General features: G+C 42.9%; 1 protein-coding gene across 2 annotated transcripts in view; it reads right to left on the bottom strand.

The window, feature by feature from the left end:
• Positions 1-12584, bottom strand: part of MCF2L (MCF.2 cell line derived transforming sequence like) — a 244967-nt gene that overhangs the window by 90721 nt on the left and 141662 nt on the right. For both annotated transcript variants that reach the window (XM_029910503.1, XM_029910505.1), the window contains exon 3: positions 12236-12350. In XM_029910503.1, the coding sequence (XP_029766363.1) occupies positions 12236-12350 (115 nt within the window). The remainder of the gene's footprint in view (positions 1-12235; positions 12351-12584) is intronic.

Here is a 12584-nt window from a genome sequence, read left to right as displayed (position 1 = left end):
ACAATATAAGACGGCTCTGCCTTTAAAGCATCCTTATGTAATTTTAACTTGGCTTTTATTTTAATTACATTATTTAAAAAACTGGTACAAAATATAAAGTATTTATTTATTACCACAGGAAATTTAGATTAACAAAACATAGACCAATTAAAATAACACTCCTTGGGTTCATGCCAGGAGTGGTCCTCTTCAGCTACCACACCATACTTATCACCACCATAGGCAGTTTTTTATTTTACCAGTGTCCCAGCATCGCAACTGAACTGTGCAATTTAGAGACTGTTCCCCCCACAGTGAACTCAAGTGCTGGCGACTGCCTGTAAGACGTTACACCTGCACATGTAAGTGTTCCCCAGGTACAAACAGCAGTACACATCTGGGGCTTTCCAGACCTTGCCTTGTCTTGCAACAGTATTTGAGGGGAAAAAAACAAACCTCTTCTATGCCATATGGGTTGTAGTGCTTTGCAGCACTTTCACAAGTAACACTTTGAACAAGGTGGTTGTGGTGATTGTTGTGGGTTTTGTGGCCCCTCCCCCCAAACTTCATGCTATTTGACCCTTGTTAATTTTCTTACCCTACACCAACTGGTATTACTCTCCTGTACCAAATTATTAACTGTATTGTGGAGATAAAAGAGAACAAGAAAACATCCCAATAAGTAGGCCAGCAAACAGAATTAATGAATTAGAGAGCAGCTCCAAATCTGTGTCACCCCTTAAATGTTACTGTAAAAATGAGTCTGATAGTTTTCAAAAGTATATCCATAAAAACAATGATACTATAACGTTCTTTAGCAATATTTTTCCTGCCCCCAAATGGAGAACACCCTGTACATTAAAGGGCTCTAATTCAGCTGGAAAGTTGTGATTTTCTGGGAGTAACGTGTTTAGGATTAAGATTGGCATACCATGAAAAGAAATGTGGAGGGGGGGGGGGAGGAAAAAACAAACAAACAAAAAAAACCTTGTTAACCCTGTCAGAGGGAGCAGTGAAACTTCTTAGTGTAAGTGGGGGAATGGTCCTGCTATTGTGGGAAACTTTTCTGGCTTATAAATGACTCAGGTGAAATGGGCTAGCGAAATGATCTGAGTCCTCGCTCCCACTTCCTTTACCCAGAGGCCTGCCTGACCTCAAGAGCTCCCCTTCCACTCTCCTGTGTGGCAGAGTCCTCGTAACCCCGACAAGGCTGGGCCCAGGATTCCTGGGTGGTTCAAACCCCAACCTTGTTGTGGTCACTTAGGACAGGGACTAGGGTGCCCCCACTCCAGGGTGCTCTCTCTGCACTGGACACTGCTGTGACCCACTGATCATTGCATATATTTCAGGCAAATACACTTTAATAAACAGCAACCAATTAAAAAAAATAAGGAAAAAATGGGAAAGGTTAAAGGAAAATATGTAACCCCGCTCTGTGGCACAGGGACATCACAACCAGCCATCTCTGGAATGTCCATTCCAGGCAATTCCAGCTCACACGTAGGACAGGACCCCCCCCCCCCCCCCAGCCTCCTGACTCCCTCATTAGCCTGCCCGCTGACCTGGAGCACTGGCGTCTCCTCATTACTCCTGGGGACTGTCAGTCTTAGGGTCCTGATTTCCCATCAACCCTTCCCCTTTCTTTTTGGTACTGGGAGCTAGCCAACCAAAAAGCTCCCACTGAGTTTTAGTAAGGGGCCAACAGTCCCTTTACATTAGTAATGAGTAGTCCTATTCTGCTTCTCTTCATCTTCTGCTGGAGCTGTTCAGGTTGTAGCATTTATTATAGTTCCAGAGCTGTGAGGAACTCACTATGCTTGTTTCTCTTATGTTTCTGGATTTTAAGAAGTGCCTGCATTTATGGGGTTAGGCTCAGCATGGGGCTGCTTCATTGGTGCACCACACTCCTTACAAAGTCTGATTTACAATACAGAATGTTTACTAAAGGCAAGGAGTTGGCTTTGACATCCAGCTGTCTTTACACAGCAAAGAGTATCAAAACAATAAAGCTGAAGCACAGGATCTTCAAGCTGAACATACAGGATGTTAGGGAATTCTTTGAGATTACTCCTAGGTGTGGCAAAATAAACAATCGTAACAGCAACTGTTCAGGGATCAAGTACTGTTCCTACTGAAATATACAGCCAGGAGTTTTAGGGAGAATTTCTATACCTATCTTTGCTTAAAAAGTCTAGAAACCAAAGAGAATTAAAACCAATTACCGTCTTATTTGAATCTTACACGAACAAAAAATTTGTTTATGGAGACACTAACTAATAATTTAGATTGAAAATGTGACAATTTAAAAAAAAAAGTCATAAGCAAGTAATATCAACCAGATTCTAAATCCCTATTTTGCATTCGGATTTTAAATTCCTAGTTTTTTAATTAAAAAAAATCCACAAATCTTGGAATGTGACTTGTGTGGCACCCACATCAAACAAATGAAACAAACAAAACAAAACAAAAACTAGAAATATTTACATCTATCCAGTAATCAGTGCTGCCAGTGACTCCAAAAGACAAAGTTACGTTAAATTTTCATTAGAAACAGAGGAGAAAAAATAGCCAACCAACCTGTGTCAAATGGAAAAGGACAAGAATAAGAAGGGGAAAACATTTGTTAAATTCTTGAGTGATTCAAACAAGAGCAACAATGGTGGTTGACAGAGTTCCTGTACCATGTCTGATATTTTTAATAATTAACTTTCATCATTTTACAATGCTCACTTTTCCCTTTGTTTTCAATGGGTGAAAAATTTTTACCTGTGGGCAGTGGGCCTTTACAAGAGCCATGCACTGCTTAAATCCCTCTTAAACCCTGAGGATATAAAAGTGGGATTTAATTGATACATAGGTTTTGACTGCACAGAAGTGAATTTCACCCACTCAAACCAAGCTCAAAACAATTCCAAACCTAGTTAAACTGAGACATTCTCTAAGTCAGTGGTTCTCAACCAGGGATACATGTACCCTTGGGGGTACAAGGAGGTCTTCTGGGGGTACATCAACTCATCTAGATATTCGCCTAGTTTTATAACAGACTACATACAAAGTACTAGTGAAGTCAGTTCAAACTAAAATTTCATACATATGACTTGTTTATACTGCTCTGTATACTATACACTGAAATGTAAGTACAATGTTAATATTCCAATTGATTTATTTTATAATTATATGGTAAAAATGAGAAACCAATCAATTTTTTCAGTAATAGTGTGGCTGTGACACTTCTGTATTTTTTATGTCTGATTTTGTAAGAAAGTAGTTTTTAAGTGAGGTGAAACTTGGGGGTACGCAAGACAAATCAGACTCCTGAAAGGGGTACAGGAGTCTGGAAAGGTTGAGAGCCATTGCTCTAAGTAATGTTTGCCAAAATGTCATCACATCTGAACCACTGGCACATGGATGGTACAAAACCTTTTCAATTGTATTCAGCTTTATGACTGAATGCAATCATTTGAAACAAATTTCAAATTTGATTATTTTCTCTTTCATAGGAACATATGGTATTTCCAACAGCTCAGCAGCTGTGCCATGTGAAAGGAATAGCATACAAAGCACAATAGATTTAACTGGAAGCCCTGGAACATTCTAGCCAATGACTCTGGGAAAGGGATTGTGAGTGTAACAGAACAATGTAGGTTCTGCATCTTTACCTTGGGTTGTAAACCGATGGAGAGGAGTGAGTGCAGCCAAAACATAGCAGAAGGAAGCGGACACTGAAGCTGCAAAATTGTTGCATATTGCATCAACTTGAGCTGTTAAGCTGTGTGCTTTTTGGCACCTTTGACTCACTTACAGCAATGTACATCTGTGGTGCTAAATAAAATGATAATCAATAATAAAGCAGGGATTCCCTGAAGTTTGGGAGAACTGCAGTAACAGAACCTCAGAACCCATGAGATGCAAAAGATCTAGTGCAGGGTTGTTCCCTAATTTCTGGTTTAAAAATGTCAAACAATGGAGGTTCCTGGAACTCAAGAGAGCTTCTTGGAATAGAGAGAGGAGTTCTAGAGTTAAAGCAGTTGGGACCCAGGGACAATGACATTCTCCCAAATTGGAGACCAAAAGGGAGGTCTACAAGAAAGGAAAGAGCAGAACATACTAAGTTAACAAACAAGTTTGTGCAAGTGAGGCAGAAATGAAGAGCAAGTTGTTACTTAACAACCTTAACTAGCTTTTGAAACTAAGTTTGGTAGTTGGAATTTTTTTTTTTAATAGCTATCATTTCCATGCATGTGTAAATAAATACATCTTAATTTACCTATTAGGTGCTCAAAAACTATGGGGATGAGGTCCACAAATAGATTCATAGCTAGATTTTAACCATTTTTTCTTCGAGTGCTTGCTCATGACTATTCAACATTAGGTGACTCACAAGCAGTACCCCAGTAGGTGGGGTTAGAGTTCATGGACATGCTGACTGCAACACTGCCCTCCCAAAAACTGGTGGCATTTGGGTGATGGCATAGTGGGATGCAAAGGTATGCACTGATGACCAGGTCGCAGTTCTGCAGAGGTCCTGGAATGGGACCTGCGCAAGGAACGCTGATGATGAAGCCTGGGCTCTTGTGGAATGGAGAGGTTAAGATGGGAGGAAGCGGGACTGTCGCCTGCTCGCAGCAAGCTCAAATACAGGCAGTTATCTAGGACAAGATCTTTCTGGTTGACACAGGTAGACCTCTCATCCTTTCTGCTATTGCTATAAAGAACTGTGTGGATTTGCGGAAGCGTTTAATCCTCTCAATATAAAAGGCAAAAGTCCGTCTAACGAGTGAAGCCATTGTTCTTCGGAGTTTTTGTGAGGTTTAGGGAAGAAGACTGGTAATAAAATGACCTGGTTGTTATGGAATTGTGACACCACCTTTGGCTGGGAGGCCGGATGGAGGCACAGTTGGACCGAATCCTGGAAGAACACTACGTAGGATGTCTCTGAAGTAGGGGCCTTGATCTCAGAGACCCTTCTGAACGAGATGATCGCCACCAGGAAGGCGACCTTCCAGGAGAGAAGTGTCATGGAGCATGATGCTAACAGCTCTAAGGGGGGCCTGTAAGCTTCGACAGAACCAAGCTGAAGTCCCATGGAGGGGTCGGCTTGTGGATCTGAGGGTACAGTCTTTCCAACCCCTCGAGAAACTAAACCATCATCTCATGGGAGAACACTGACCTACTGTTAACTGGAAGGTTGAAGGCTGAGATGGTTGCCCAATGCACTTTAATGGATGAGAGGACCAGGCACTGCTGTTTTAGGTGGAGCAAATAGTCAAAGATAGACTGAAAGGAAGATTAAGATGGAAAGAGAGCACATTCAGAAGCCCAACAAGAGAGAGACTTCCACTTGGCCAAGCAGATAGCCCTGGTGGAAGGCTGTCTACTGCCTAGCAAGATCTGCTGAACCTGTTCCGAGCAGGCCTGTTCTTCAGCGTTCAGCCATGCTGCATCCCTGTAGTTCAGTTCAGGGAGGCAAGGTCTGGGTGAAGTAATCGGCCGTGGTCTTGTGAAATCAGGTCTGAATGAAGAGGGAGGCAGAGCGGGAGCCAGAGCGGGATCTGACACCGAGAAATCCAGGAGTGCGCCGAACCAATGCTGGCGCGGCCACACTGGTGCTGTCAGAATAACTCTTGCCTTGTCCCATTTGATTTTTAGGAGGATCTTGTGAACCAAGGGGATTGGGGGAAGGCATAAAGTAGGTGGTCTGTCCATGAGAGCAAGATGATGTCAGAAAGGGCGCCGAGGCTGTGTCTGGGCAGAGAACAAAACTAATGGCATTTTCTGTTCTGCCTGGTGGCGAACAGGTCCACCTGTGGAGGCCCCCATCTTTGGAGGATGAATTTGGTGATCTCTGGATGAAGGGACTACTCATGGTAAGAGGAGAAGGATCTGCTGAGGTGATCTGCCAACACATTCCAGGCTCCCAGGAGATGTGACGCCTCGAGATGAACAGAGTGCTTCGCGCAGAAGTCCCACAGACGGATGGCCTCCTGACACAAGGCCGAAGATTGAGCCCCTCCCTACTTATTGATGTAAAACATGGCCACAGTTTTGTCTGTCAGGACTTGCACCACCTCGCCTGAGATCTGGGGGAGGAACACTTGGCATGCTAAGCATACCACCCTGAGCTCCCTGACCTTTATGTGGAGGGAAAGCTCTTGGGACCAGAGGCCTCGAGTACTGAGATTGTTGAGGTGGGCATTCTACCCTAGGTCCGACGTGTCTGAGATTAAGGTTGCCAATGGTTGAGAGGTAACAAAGGGCACGCCCTCATCACCAATCTTGGGCCTTTCTACCAGCCCAGGGAGGCGAGGACCAGAGAAGGAAATGTGAGCACTGCGTCCAAGTGGTGTCTGCTCAGGGACTAAACTAACACTAGCCCACATCTGGAGGAGACTGGATCCAAGAACTGCACCTCATGGTAACCGCAGAGGACACAGTCCTGGCTGCCAAGTTGGCAGTATCCAGAACCACTTGGAGAGCGGTCCTGGCTATGTTCTTACCCTCTTCCAAGAGGGTCACAAATTCCTAAGAACGGCCATACTGGGTCAGCCCAAAGGTCCATCTAGCCCCGTATCCTGTCTTTCAACAGTGGCCAATGCCAGGTGCCCCAGAGGGAATGAACAGAACACGTAATCATCAAGTTATCCATCCCCTTGACTCTTGGGGCAGTGAGTCTCTGAATTTAGTCAAGAAGTCCCATAAATTAAAATCCAATGTTCCCAGCAAAGCTTGCTCATTGGAGATATGTAGTTGAAGCCTACCCATCAAATAAACCTTTCTTCTGAAAAGATCTAATTTCTTCGCATCTTTTTGTTTTGGGGTAGTGCTCGACTGGCTCTGCCTGTCCCTTTCATTAGCTGCAGATACCACCAGAGGGGGTGAGAGTACAGGTCTTTGAACCCGCTTGCCAGCACATACTACTACTTCTCTGCCCTATTTGAGATGGGGGGTAGAGAAGGAGTTTGCCACAGGGCCTTGACTGGTCCCATCACCGCCTTATTGATGGGCAGAGCCATCTTGGATGGAGCTGCTGCAGCCAGGATATCAACAAGGCTGTGCAATGTCTCTCTGAGCTCCTGAATTTCCAGGCTCAGGTTCGCAGCAACCTACTTCAGAAGGTCCTGATAGGCCCTGAAATCATCCTGTGGAAGCAAGCTACTGGGACCCATGATGGCCTCGTCTAGGGAGGAGGAGGAGGAGGCTTCCAGAGGAGGGGATCCTGTCTCTTCCTCAACTACATCCTGGAGATGGCTCTGGTGGACATTGGTACTGGGGTCGGTACCAGAGTCAGGGTCAAGTCCCAAGCAGCTCAAACCCGAACGTCTACACTGCAATGGAACAGCTCCTTAGTCCAGCCCTGTGAGCCCAAGTCAGCTGGCACAGGCCAGCTGTGGGTAGAGTGACCAGATAGCAAGTGTAAAAAATTGGGACAGGGGGTGGAGGGTAATAGGAGCCTATATAAGAAAAAGCCCCCAAAATTGGGACTGTCCCTATAAAATCGGGACATCTGGTCACCCTAGCTGTGGGTTTTTTAATTGCAGTGTAGACATATCCTAAGAGTACCCAAGGGTGCCTGTACCACTTCAAGATATTGATGCTTGACATTGGACAATGCAAATTGGGGTCCTCTGGCATTCACCCACTTATTAATTATGAACTATCACTGTCCTGCACTACTTCATCTTCCTCTCGATAGCTTAGCAGCAGCTATGACCACAGCACCCACACAGTAAAGAGATGGAACAGGAAGAAACAAACAGTCTTCTCTGCTGTCTCCACCAGACCAGGAGAGTAGCCCTGGAAGGAATTATTTTTAAGCCCCAGGAATATTTCTAACTGGTATAAGATTAAGGTCAGGTTTACATTACAGTCTTATGTCTGTATAACCATGTCATTCAGGGGTGTGAAAAATCCACACTCCTGAACTATGTAGTTATACTGACCTAACCCACTTTGTTGACAGCGCTATACTGATGGGAGGGGTTCTCCTGTCAACATAGCTATCGCCTCTCAGGGAGGTGGATTCACTATGCTGATGGCAGAAGCTCTTCCATCGGTAGAGGAGTGTCTTCACTAAAGCGCTACAGTGACGCAACTGTATCAGTGCATCTGCGCTGCTGTCGTGCTGTATGTGAAGACAAGCCCGTAGGGTCATTGCTCTGTACTGATTCCCAGTTTGTTCAAGGTACTTTAACAACATCTCAGTAAGGGAACATTATTAACATTAAGCCTAACTCCTGCAAACACTTAAGCATGTGCATAACTTTACTAAAACGACAGTGCCATTGATTTCAAATGGAACCAACTCCTGTGACTAAAGTTATTAATCTGTATAAGTGTTTGCAGTGTCAGGACCTTAGTTTTTAAATATTTTTGTTAGGCTGCATCTCCCTAGTAAGTTACATACTGCCATGCATTGTAGCTTAGGTTGCTATTCCCGCATTGTTGCTTGAATTATTGTTGCTGGGGGATTACACCACTGTAAAAAACTTTTAAAAAGCAACTTGACGTGGCTTGATTAAACTTTAATTTTCTTTACAAGCAAAGCAACACAAAAACATGAAACTCCACCCTTTACATAAGATAAAACCCTGCTTTATTCAGTATCATCGGTCAAAAATATCAGTAGCTGCTATGGAGACAATGGTTTTAAAGGTCTTCTTTAAACAGACAGACTTAAAAACACAGATACACACCCTGCATCTCATCAAAACAGGAACAGTAAAGGGATTAGCTACCAATCATTCATAGTCTACACTCTGCAGCAGTGGTTCTCAACCTTTCCAGACTGCTGTACCCATTTCAGGAGTCTGATTTGTCTTGCGTACTCCCAAGTTTCACCTCACTTAACTACTTGCTTACAAAATCAGACATAAAAATACAACAGTGTCACAGCCACACTATTACTGACAAATTGCTAACATTCTCATTTTGTGTGTATGAAATTTTAGTTTGTACTGACTTCGCCAATGCTTTTTATGTAACCTGCTGTAAAACTAGGCAAATATCAGGATGAATTGATGTACCTCCTGGAAGACCTCTGTGTACCCCCCAGAGGTAACGTACTGCTGGTTGAAAACCACTGCTCTACAGCACTCATCCTTAATCCGTGAGTTGCACTGCTAGAGCAGGAAGAATTAAATGTATATGGTTGATAAAACTGGTCACAAAAGAGCTTTGTATTTAACATTTACAAAGATTACAACACACGTTAGATGATGCTCTCAAGAGGATTTTGTTCACTGTATTACATCGTTGTATCTATAAAATATTAATACACTTTGTAATTCCAACCATATCCACTTGAGGGAGTTGCACTGCATTAAATAAAATGCTCAATGTAGTTTGTTTAGTTTTTAAAAATTAAGAGAATATTTCAAACTGCTAAGGGATTGAGGACCTCCCCCCAATCCATTTCCTTTGTTAGCTTGCAATATCTATATATATAAACCTATACACACGGCATCATGCAGGTTCACTCATCTGCACCATTCCCTTCCCTTGGAGGCCCAGGTTTGTATCCACTATTTGGGGAGGCAGGACTTGTGGATTGTGATGGAGAGGACTGTCATGGACAGCGCCCTGGTAAAGCTCCTTCTAGCTGGGCACTCTCCAAATCCAGTGGGCTTTAAGCCTCCAGAGTCTCAGAGTTCAGGCACTGCCCCAAGCTTGGAGTCTCTAGGCACATGCTCAGGGTGCAGACCCTCTGTCTAGCACCCGCTTCCCTAAGAGCTGGGACCCATGGTCCAACAGTCTGGCCCCTGGGAGTAGTGCTGCCCTCCCCGCCATTAGACTTCCAGTAGCTTAATTACACACTCTTTCAGAACTCCAGTTGTGTGGGCACACTGGCTTTAGACAGGTTTCAGAGTAGCAGCCGTGTTAGTCTGTATCCGCAAAAAGAACAGGAATACTTGTGGCACCTTAGAGACGAACAAATTTATTTGAGCATAAGCTTTCGTGGGCTTTAGAGTTTACCTCCATGGGGGTATGTGGTCGGTCTTGCATGTGCATGCGCACGCATGCACACACTTTGCATAGGATCCTAACACACCATTGTTCTTTACTTACTAACACAAGATATGCACAGAATAGTAAACCCTACATGCATTTCCCTGCCTCCATTTCCTCACCACTATGCAGCACTCTTTGGGATGGGGTCAGGGACATCCAGGATTATTCTCCTGCAGCACATGGTTTGTCTTTTGACCTAGGAAGTGCTCCTCTCTCTCACTCTCTCCAGGTCAGCTTACTTTGACCTTGGTTGATCCCACAGCTCAATCAAGTCCCTTCCCACTATGAAAGCATGCCCAACTATTCCCCTCTCATGCCTGTCTGATCCCCAAAGCTTCCCATTCCTCCAAAAAGCCTTCTTCCTGGTTTCCCTGTGAGTCCTTCTTAACTCCCTGCTTTGTTCCTAAAATCTACATCCTGTTTAGGAATTTTCTATTCTCCTCATATCACCAGCCCCCTGCAGAGAGACTTGGTCAGACTGATTTCTCAACTCTGGCAACCTACTTATAGCCTACCCATAGTTTGGTATACAGCAGAGTCATCAAGTACAGCTCAGACCACTGCCAGTAACACTGTGGTGTGTATAACAGACCACCACTGTTATGGTGTCTCTTTACAGAGTAGCAAGCAAGGTATGAAAAAAAAGATGAGACTAAAGTTAAACAACAATAATATGCAAAAGAAAAAACAAATGTTTCTTTAAAAAGAGTACAGGGTAAATAAAACAGTTTATATGGAGGCCACCTACCACCAACAGTTATTTCAAATATAGTCTAGTAGCTGCACCTACACAAATTTACTTTGGTCTCCCCTGATCACATATTGCTATTATTGTGATGCAAAGGGGAAAGAACACTGCTTAAGGGTCAGTGCTAGATAATCATGTTTTTATAAGTGAGCTGTTTCTAACTCAGAGAGCTATGTATAGTATAATTACATTTCTCCTACATTGTTGTAATAATGCAACAAAACAACACACCTTGGGGTATTGCAGTATGTTGACCAAATATGTGTAGTGCATTCTACCCTATTATTTATTGTTATTTATAATTTGTATTATTGTAGTGCCTAGGGACATTTGTCATAGACCATGACCCCATTGTGTTATGTGCTTTGCAAACACAGAACAAAAAGGTGGCCTCTGCCTGAAGAGGTTTACAATCTAAGTGTAAGACAAAAGACGACAGATGGACATAGACAGATGGGGGAGTACAAGTCAACAATAAGACAATGTTGGTCAACGTGATAGGCAGTAGTCTCTGCACACAAAGAACCCAGCCATTATTAAGATACCTTAGGCTGATCAAGTAAAAAGTCAAATCCTACATCTGACCTTTGCAAAACCAATGGTTGAGAATAGGGGGATATATTTATCAACAAAGAAGATTTTAAAATTTAAAAGAAGAAATAAAATAAAATGTGTTTCTCTCATTCTGGAGGTCAGAAAAATTGGAATCATTCTGATTCCACAATAAGCTTACAATAAAACATGGTTTCTGTGTGCTGGCCCATTGGATTAATAAAATACACCACACTGCTATGTAAGAGAACCATGGTAAATTGCTAGGCCAGTTTTTGTGCACCACAACCAGAAGGAGATGAAAGTGCTGCAGAGGAAGTGTGCTCAGCTGCTGGGGGAAAAAGAGAATATACATATTGATCAGTAGAAGAAGTTGTGAATAACTAAGTAGTATTCTCACGTTGTGTGTGGTGTCCTGCCCAGTGTTTCCTTGGCTGGAAGGCTGCTGTTCCATTGTGGGGTCTCAACAAGGTAACAGGGTGTAAAATAGTGACTGGTGAAACAGGGAAGCCTCAAAAGTCCAGAAGGGGGAGACACCGAATAACGCCGGCTTTTCCAAGTTTGGTTTTGTTAACAAGAATGAGATGTCGCCCCAAGCATGTGTACATTTTTAATTAAATAGTGAATGCAGTGAAACAACAGGACCCTGCCAATTCTTTTCACAGAATAGAGAGGCATAGCTCAAAAACTGCATTTGCTTGTAGCAGAGAATTATTTTCTCCGATTGTGCCGGTGAAGTATAAATACTATCTCTTAATTCTCGTTTCGAGCTATCTTACCAATAAAAACTCTTAATGACTATAATCCATCATAAGAAAAATGGTATTGTTCCTTTTCTCCATTTACTTGGTCACAGAGTCTGAACTTTGCAACCTGTGTGACATAGGTGTTTGAATGTAAACATATTTGATAACCGTTGCTGTTTTCTCTGGCACAACAAGCACCTACCTTGGAATGCTAGTTAGATATGTCAGGACATTCTGAAACTCTCTCTCTGGGATCTCGCTGAAAGCTGGGTAGTCTGGGAATGTGATAACAGGGCAACCGTCTTCTCCTCTGCCACCTAAAAAGCACAAGCAAAAGTGTCGATACGTAATTAATCACCTTATGTAGTTAATATTTCCTGGCAAACCAATTATTGTAATAATTTTTAAAAAATAATTTTTATGTAGTCCTCAGAAATTGGGGATGTTTACTCTGAGTAATCTAGTTTTCAAGTACAATTTAGGAAATATATCCAGTACTTCCAACTTTTTTTTTTTTTTTTTTTTTTTTTTTTTTTTTTTTTTTTTTTTTT

This window comes from Terrapene carolina, unplaced genomic scaffold (assembly GCF_002925995.2).
Source record: "Terrapene carolina triunguis isolate 2854851 unplaced genomic scaffold, T_m_triunguis-2.0 Scaffold21, whole genome shotgun sequence".
NCBI lineage: Eukaryota > Metazoa > Chordata > Testudines > Emydidae > Terrapene > Terrapene triunguis.
The sequence above is the reverse complement of the archived record's forward strand: the minus strand, read 5'-3'. Positions and strand labels throughout refer to the sequence as shown.